Source organism: Gekko japonicus, unplaced genomic scaffold (assembly GCF_001447785.1).
Source record: "Gekko japonicus isolate JY-2015 unplaced genomic scaffold, Gekko_japonicus_V1.1 scaffold318, whole genome shotgun sequence".
NCBI classification, from domain to species: domain Eukaryota; kingdom Metazoa; phylum Chordata; class Lepidosauria; order Squamata; family Gekkonidae; genus Gekko; species Gekko japonicus.
The window spans coordinates 605047-614476 of record NW_015167541.1 but is presented as its reverse complement, the minus strand read 5'-3'; the positions used below and the strand labels follow the sequence as shown (position 1 = coordinate 614476).

General features: G+C 45.1%; 1 protein-coding gene across 1 annotated transcript; it reads left to right on the top strand.

Annotated features, from left to right (window-relative positions):
* Positions 1–588: 588 nt before the first annotated feature.
* Positions 589–7703, top strand: TMEM174 (transmembrane protein 174). The gene is made up of 2 exons (XM_015413587.1): positions 589–1217; positions 7601–7703. The coding sequence occupies exons 1-2, from the start codon at positions 589–591 to the stop codon at positions 7701–7703; spliced, it is 732 nt and encodes a 243-aa protein (XP_015269073.1).
* Positions 7704–9430: the final 1727 nt, after the last annotated feature.

Here is a 9430-nt window from a genome sequence, read left to right as displayed (position 1 = left end):
ACCCAGCATGGCGTAAGGATTAGCTTGTCAAGCTATGATCCGGGAGACCCGGGTTCAAACCCCCACTGAGCTGTGAAGCTCACTGGGTGACCTTGGGCCAGTCATTCCTTCTCAGGCTAAGCCACCACAGACGGTCTGTGTGCCATGTAAAATTCTGAGGACAAAACAGAGAACCAGATAGCAATGCGTGTCACCCTGAGCCTCCTGAAGGAAGGGAGGAGATTTTTTTAAAAAATTAATAATTAAAATCTCAGGGACCCTGGGGTCAGAGAATGCACATGACAGATGATTTCAGATAAGGCTGCTGTGCATTGGGTCCATTCTGTAACTTATCAACCACAGGAAGTCCAGCAATCCTGAAAGACACTTTCTGACATGGGGAAGGGGGGGGGGCAGAATTGAATTATAGCCCTGAATGGAGCCTCTTCATGGTTCACTTCTCAGAACTTTATTCTAGGCCAAGTTTCACATGATTTGTCTATTAACTCTACACCACAAGGTTTTTATATAACTCATGTGGACCTTTGACTTGACACGCACTCCCTAGCCTCTTTTTCATCTGAGGCTTTCTAGTTCTGGTCTGCAGTAATGGAGAGGAATAGCAATCCTACTGAAGACTACTCCATCAATGTCTTCTCCATTGCTCCGAGTCAGCCAAACAGCTCTGAAGCCCAGGTGTCCGATGACGACAAAGCTGGTGCTACTTTACTCTTCTCTGGTGTCTTTTTGGGGCTAGTAGGAATTACTTTCACAGTGATGGGATGGGCAGAATATGAAGGTGTTTCTCATTCTGAATGGACTCAGTTGCTAGGGCCGATTCTGCTTTCAGTTGGTGTGACTTTCTTGCTGATTGCGGTGTGCAAATTTAAAATGCTCACCTGTAAACCTTGCAGTGAAAGAGAGGAAAGCACATCAGGCACGGATCAGACTCCTCGTGGACAATCCTTTGTTTTCACTGGAATTAGCCAACCAATAACTTTCCATGGGGCTACAGTGGTACAATATATCCCTTCTTACCCAGCCCAGGAAGGCTTTGGTATAAATACTACAAGTTTCCACCAAGGTTGCAGCCATCATGGACTTCCTCCATCTTCTGGACTAATCATTCCCGATTTCAATCCTCCCCGGTATTATAATGCCTACCCATTGGATAACCGTGCTTTTTCTGCAGATGAGGACCACTCTGCTTATCTTGCAGGGGACACCAGAAGTGAACGGTAAGAAATTCAGGATTCTTGCTCAGATAGAATCACTGATTTTAAATAAGATAATTGGCTAAAGACTGCAGTGGACTCAACTGGTTCACAGAAAACTGTTGTTCCAATTAATGAACAGAGAACACATTTTAAATCTTCAAAAAGTTGCTATATTTCTCAATGCACAAATTATTTCTTTCCCATTATTTTTTCATCTTTGTTATCCCTGATCTGAAGTTACACTAATTTTGTCAATGCTGCATCAGGAATGGATTCAAGTAAATACTTCTGTTTGAGCCAGAACTTTGAATGAGTGTGGTGTAGTGGGAAGAGGCTCAAATTAGCATCTGGAAGACCCAGGTTTGATTCTTCACTTTGCCATGGAAGCTCGTTGGGTAACCTCAGGATAGTCTTCTCAACCTAATGTTCCTCACAGGGTTGTGGTGAGGATAAAATGGGGAAATAATATTGTAAGCTACTTTGGGTCTCACCATCATGGAGGAAAGTAAGGTATAAATGGAGTAACTAAATAAACTTTTCAGCTTTTAGCTCCAGAATTTTTTTAAATGTCAAGATCATGTAAGATCTTAAGAACATAAAAGACGCCAATATTGGATCAGGCCAAAGGCCCATCCAGTCCATCACTGTGTCACACAGTGGCCAGAAATACCAGTGCCATCAGGAGGTCCACCAGTGGGGCCAGGACATTAGAAGCCCTCGCACTGTTGACCCCCCCAAGCACCAAGAAGACAGAGCATCACTTGCCCCAGAGCCCCTATCTATACCTTGTGGCTAATAGCCACTGATGGACCTCTGGCTCTTCTTGGGCTTCTTACAGAGCCCCTAGTCTAAGAGTCCCTAGGCTAAGAGCCACAGGCAAAGAGGCCTTTAGCTCGCCCTTCGGCTCGTGCCAGAGGCTCGTGCCTCTGGCAAGGTGCTTTCTTAAATACTGAATTAAAGTCAAACACAGTCAAACAGTGCCCCTTCCTCTCCCTCTCTCAAGCAGCCAGGACTCTGGAACAACTCTAATCGCTTTCACACACTTCCAAACACAGTCCTCCCACAAAATATCTTCAGCTGAATCCCCTCAGCTGAAAGCAAATAAAAAAACACCACTCTAGCAGCTCTGTCTCCTGCTCCGAGCTCAGCTGGGTCTCAGCTGGATCTTGTGTACTGTAGTGGTCAGAGTGCTGTATTTGGATCTGAGAGACCCAGGTTTGAATTCCCACTCTGCCATGGAAAGTTACTAGGTGACCTTGGGCCAGTCATACATCCACAGCCTAATCTACCTCACAGGGTTGTGAGGATAAAATGGAGGAGAATGATGTAAGCTGCTTTGTTTCCCCAGTGGGGAGAAAGACGGGGTACAAACGAAATAAATGCATTGATAAAATGAATGGTAAAGATGAGGGAGACTCTGACTGTGTTCCAGTTGACTTTCTGTAATATTGGGAAGTCACGTCAAGACATGGGCACTTATCTGCTGTGAGGGCTCAGTCAAAAATATGACTATCAACAAGATCTTAAGTACAGATGTAGCAACACAAATGTTGTATACGTTAGTAGCTGTATTTGGGTCAGGTCAACAAAAATGTCTACCTATAAAAAGTGCCTAATGCAAAGTAGCATTTTCTATTGTCATGCTTGTCATAAATATGTACTTGCCAGACTCCTCTATCAGTGGAATGTCAGGCACACATTGTCACCCTTTCTTAAAAAGAATACAACGGATCTGGAAAGTGCATAGAAAAGGGAAACCAGAATTATCATGGCTGTCTTATAGCTCTGCACTCAAAGTAGTATAAAGCACAACAAATCCATACTGGAGGACAGGACATAATTTGCAGTAGTGAATGGCTACTCAGGTGAAACCCAAAGCAAGGCATTAGCCACTGTTCAACAATCCAAGAAGCAGACAACCCAAAGAGTTCTCATTCTTGCAAAATGCCTATTATTGTGATCCATAAGTGCAAAGAGTACCAGTGGGTGATGGGGCATGGCTCTGGAATTACAATCTGAAACGGGGGTGGAGTGTAGGTTTCCAAATTGTATTGCCAGTATGTGTGACTGATGATGCGGGTACAGCAGCCTGAAGACTGGGTGCACCTCAGCCTCCCCCCTGCCTCTCCTCCAAAGACCAAGGCCTTTAGGGTTGATGGGTCCCCCTTTGGCCACCCGTGGGGGTGGGGGATGGGGGGGATTTGGCTTACCAGTTCCAAGTTGGGAAACTCCTGGAGATTTGGGGATGGAGCCTCAGGAGGACAGCGACCTCTGGGGAGTTCAGTGCCATAAAAGAGTCCCACTCTCGAAAGCATCCGTTTTCCCCCATAGTCTGGATATGAGCTAGAATTCCAGGGGATCCCCAGGTCCCACCTGGAGGCTGGCATCCCTAGGGCACCTTTGTAAAGATCAAGAGCAAATTACAAAGGTGATGACTGATGATCGTAACGGGCTGTTCTGTGCAGGTATCCTCTCTATGAACATAGAGTTTAATTCACAACATTCCTAGTGCAGCTATTCTCTGTGACACAGTCATGGTTTCTTGAGAAGTCGACAGGAACAGGCTCCAGTCATTCCTCCACCTCTGGAAAAGTTCACTGGCACCAAAATGATAAAGTCACCCCTATGGGGCAACTGAGCATTATTAACTTTCCTCACATCTGCCCTGTAGCATCAGAAACATGTGCACACAGTGGCAGGAAATGGGCAGGCTCTCCAAAACGCTTTCTGTCAAAAGACTTTGTGTACAACATGCTGTCAGAAATTGATACCTTGCTTGGGATCAGCACATAATTCCCTGCTCATCCCATACCAAGTGGACAGCAGAATCAAAACATGGATTGCATAGTGAATAAACTCTAACCAGCTCTTGAGGGTTATATCTGCACATACTTATCCCATCTTGAACAAGATGGAAAACAGTTTTCACACTCGTGACCATTCTGGAAATTGTACAGCCGGGCATGTGCTCTTTTGCAATAGGGAGACTTCAGACATCTACAACAGTTGCTTTCCTTTTATACTGTTGCATCATAATCCCCAGCTGTATCTCAATGTGTTTCTTTTGGTGACGGCAGCTCTTTTTGAGAACCAGATATGAGCAAGTAAGGGAAGTGACTACAATGAGAGATACTGAGCGTGCTCTCTCCTTGCAAGCCCTGGGGCTGTTTTGCTGCTCGGCAGTTTTTTCATAATAAGCAGTTTTCCACTTTCCCCATCCACAAGTCTGAGCATAAAGCAGCACACTGTACCATCTGCCAGCCTCTTTCCCCTAGTTCAGACTTATCTACATTTTCTAGAGTGTAGCAAAATCTAATCCCAATTTTGGGCAACAAAGGGACACAGATTGTAGCCGAGCATGCAGTCCACCTGCATTTGCAAAGGCATCCGCCATTAAGTAGATGCATTCCTTGCCTCCTATTGCATGAGGAAGGCGATTATGTGGCCCCCTGGAAACCTCACGGCCTTTACACATGATCTGCTTTTTGCCGATTGGTTCCGCTGCTGCAGTTGTGAAGGCGAAGCAGGACAGATGTACATTAGTGTGGATCCCACCTCCACAGTCTATATGGGCCTGTAACATCTCCCACACTGGTCCCTTATCTCTCTGCATCAGGGTAAATTTTCATCAGGGAAATGGTGCAGGGGAAACAGAAAGGGTTAAAAGTATACATACACATACATGCATGCACATATTTAAGAACAATGAAGATGTCAAGAGTTCTCAGATCTTTATCACTGGCTTCTTGTCTGGTTTGGCCCTTAGCGCATGCACATATTTAAGAACAATGAAGATGCTTCTTGTCTGGTTTGGCCCTTAGCCTGTATCTGTCCATCTCTCACCTGAGTTACTTACTAACTGCAGTGCACACACAGTACAATGTCATCTTGCCTATGCTGGGGAGGAGGAGAAATACAGCATTCATCACAGCTCCCTGGCCAGTTTGCAGCACCATCTGCCAGTTTATTTATTTAAAACATTTGTTAGGCAGGACTCAAGGCAGCTTATAATTTAAATAAAACATTATGAAAAACACAATAAAAACAATGATAAAACCTGTAAAAACTCCAATTAGGACTGCCAATAATAAAATTGAAATCAATCAAAAATGCAGTCCTAAATAAACTGTCTTCAGCTTCCTCCTGAAGATTGAAAATGGGGGGGGGGCAGGCACACCTCCCTGATGAGACTGTTCCATAATGGTGGGGCTGCCACTGAAAAGGCCCTCCGTCGTGTTCCCACCAGATGGGACAGTCAGGAGGGCACCTTCCCATGATCTTGATTCCTGGTCAGGAATGTCTGGGAGAAGACGGTCAGATAACCTGGTCCCAAGTCATGTATGGTCAGTAGGTGCACGCAACATGTACACCTCAGCAGCAGTGCTGCCTATTGCTGGGGAGCAGTCAAGTGTAGCATTTATTTTATTTATTTATTTTACATTATTTATAGTCCACCTTTCTCACAGGGACTCAAGGCAGGTTACACATAGTGAGCCAGTACAATCCACAAAATGGGACAGGCAATAACCAATGCAGTGGGATATTAGAAGTCTGGAACCAAGAGAAAGAACTGATGCACAGCCTAAGTATTCACATGACACATTAAGCAGCACAGAAATTACATAATAGGATCTTACTTACACTAAGCTAAACACAGCAGTACAGACCATGGTCCCCAAACAAGTTTGTAAAACCATTTTGTATGGTGCAACCCTATTACCTGCACAGTAAAGCCTTCTTCTTCTTCGTATTTTTGTAGTGTGTATGTGCGCGCGTGTGTGTGCATGCCTGGAAGTCATGGCAACTTCTGGCAACCCCTACTGGGGCATGGAGGATGCTCAGGGAAGTGGCTTGATGCAGCCTGCCTCTGCCTTCCAACCCTGGAATTCCAAGAAGGTCTCCCGTCCAAGTGCTTGCCAGGGTCAGTCCTGCTTACCTTCTGAGATCTGACAGATCGGGCTTGCCTGTGCTATCCAGGTCAGGGCCAGTCAAGTCCTCTTTAATAGTTCAGTTTTGCATTGTTTGCAGAAAGCCAGGAGTGTGGGAGCTTTCCTGACCTCCTCAGCCAGGCCGTTCCACGAGGGCAGAGCCACAATGGAGAAGCACATACATGGGCTGTTGCTGGTTTTGCCCATTTGCAGGCTGGCACCTGCACAAGCCCCGGCTGATCTGAGCAAAGTTGCTGAAGCCGAGCGTGGGGGGAGAGCTGGTCCCACAAAAAAGAGGGCCCACGGCCATCAAAGGCTTGGTGTGTGATAGCCCAGACCTTAAACAGTGCCCAGTAACAGATGGGCAGCCAATGGAGAGTCTGCAGAATGGGAGTCATATGCAGGCTCCGTCTGGCACCTCTTAATAGCCGGAGCCACGGCATTCCAGACCAGCTGGAATTCCCAAGTTGATTTTGAGGGGAGACCAATGTGCTGTGCATCTAGTCTCAAGGTTACTGTGGCGTGGATCCAGGTGGCCAGGTCAGCCCTATCAAGGTAAGGGGCTGTCTTACAAGCTAGGCTGAGTGGGTAGAAAGCCTTTTTTGCAGCTGCACTAACTTGCTTCTCCAATAATAAGGCTGGATCTAGTATGATCCCAGTGCTGTTAACTGAGCCAGCAAAGGTCAGCCGAACTCCATCAGAAGTGGGGAGAACACAAGGGTCCTTCAAGACTCTCCCCCTTTTCAACCAACATTACCTCTGTCCTTTCAGGGTTTCATTTCAATGTGTTCACTTTTCACCAGTGAACTACTGTGGCCAGGCAGAAACTGAGCATCGCTTCATTATATGCCAGCATATGCAACAAAACATTTACCCCTATGCCTGGCATACGCAGCATGAAAGAAAATAGACTATAAAATCACACAGGAGCCGATGCTTATATAGAACCAAATCACAGCCCTTCCCAAGCAATATAAGCAGCATAAACAGGTTAAACACCACTTTGGAAAGAGAAATCTATCAGCACAATTGGCAGCAAGATCTTTGTGTAAATCTGCTGACTGGTAAACATCCCTGTCAGTTACAAATATGCAGAGTCACTCTCACCTCCCTGTCACCTCTCCCTTTAACTTAAGACAGACAGACAGACAGACATCAGAATAATGGCCAGATTTAAAGATTTTGAAGTATTTATGGTTATTGTTAACCCCTCCCCCAATTTGGATTAATAATAAGGGCTATATAACACATGTTGCATTATGGATCAGATTTTAATTAGTTAATATCCAAATACATGTCCTCACTGGTGATTTGTGCCTAACTTAGGTTTCAGAAGCTGCACATGATACTTAATGCTGTGAAGCCACCAAAAAGGTTTCTAAAAATATCTGCTTTTGTAACGTACCAGCTTTGCTTCCTGCACTTCAGGTTTATGCCGCTTATAAAATGTGTCTCTCCCCATCTTCACATTTCCAGGTCAACTGATAGCTTTAAGGAACCCGAAGCAGCTTTGGATGAAGATGTTTACTGTGATTTCCCACCTCCACCATATGAGAAACTATTTCCACCGCCATCATAACTGTGCTTGTTTCTGTGAGATATTTATATGTACACTAATCAAGTATGAACCGACGATATGACAGAGAAACTTTGGCTTGAGAGTGCTTTCCTGCTCACCGTGGGCCCCACCAAATCCTTGCACCAAACATGAAGCATTTTTTCCGAGTGTGGGACATTTTGAGCTCAGGTCCATCTTTTTCAAGCATCTAGACATCCCCACCTACTTACCTAATTTTTCTGGCCTGAGGATGGGATCTGTGCCAGGAGTTGAAGAGAATGTGGTTTTGTGGATAATGTCACATAGATTATGTTCTTTTTGATAGGTACATCAACAGCTTTTAGCCACGATGGCTAAATCCACATTCAAAGGCTCTTGCTGAGTCCCATAACATGGGGAGGTGCTGGTATCTCTGCTCTTGATATGGCTCTTCTCGGGAGTCTAGTTGACCACTATGGGAAGTAGGACATTGGGCTAGGGGAGCCATTATCTGATCCAGGAAGACTCTTCTTGCTTCCTTGGGTGAGTGACTACTCTTGAGTATTTAGTTTCATATTCAGTCACATTGGGGCAGCGGAAAGAATAATAACAACAGCTCCTGTTATCTGGGCTCAGTCCTGCAACCTGTCTTCAGCACCTGTGGAAAATACGAAGTTGTTGAACAGAGGGAAATGTCTCTGACAAAGGAGAACACCTCTCCCTTCCCTCAGCCCAGCCACAGAGTCCCCCAGACAGCAGGGATTAGGGCATTCAGATACAAGGGGGTGAATCCTGGGCAAGTCCTAATCCCATTTTAGAAATCAAACACAGGTCATTGCATTTTACTGAAACTAAAGAAGCCTCCAGTTGCCTGGAATGCCTAAAGACAATGGCTCAGATCCAACAAGCAGCAAGTGGTACAAAGGCTGTGGAACAGGCGGCCTTTCCTGCCTCCCCATCATGCTGCAGCTCATTGACACCCCCCCCCCCAATTAAATAGCATGGGGGTCAAAGTGGGTGGTCGGGAGGGGGAGAGGGAATGTTCAAAAATCACCTGCCCCTCCAAAGGAAGGGCACATTCATCTGTGGAAAACAACCGCAGGAGACAAGCCATTGGCCTAGTTCAGAGGGCATGCACCTTGATCCATTAGCAGCCACCTAGATGCCAAGAAATATATCAGCTAAGTCAGCCGAAGACTTTCTGTATGGCTGTATAGACCTAACATTAAATTATCTGGGACTGAACATGCCAGATCTCTTCTCTTCTCTTCCACTGCTGTATATTTGTCTGTAAACTGACAAGTGACTACTGCCTCTGGCTATGCCTGGTTTAGAAGACTTTTATAAGACTGCTTTATAAGACTGCTTTATAAGACGTTTTGAAATGTTTTGCTGATAGTTTTAAATAATAATAAAAAAAGATTCAAGTAATGTGAGAAAGGTAGTGAGATTACTGAGAAATTATCTCTAATTCATATTTATAAGACCCTTTATATAAGTCAGCCCAATAGTTCTGCTGTTTAAGGATTACACAACTGCCCCGACATCGAGCAATTAATATAATATTTTCTTCTATCAACAATTTTGCAGCATTTTCTCATGGAATTTTTCTCATGGAGCTCTCCCATGGAATAACATCTCATGGGATGTTATTGTTAGAAAAACAAGCAGAAGTTAAAAAAAACCAAGGCACGTCATGTGACCCCCTGGTCCCCCCCCCCCCCCCAATTTGGCCTAGTGGGTGGCTCTTGCAGGCTGTGTTGATTTTC

Bases quoted from the DNA above. Each gene is read 5' to 3' on its own strand.
- TMEM174 (XM_015413587.1), top strand. From the start codon at position 589: ATGGAGAGGAATAGCAATCCTACTGAAGACTACTCCATCAATGTCTTC. The intron at 1,218-7,600 runs GTAAGAAATTCA...TCACATTTCCAG, and splicing joins GGGGACACCAGAAGTGAACG to GTCAACTGATAGCTTTAAGG.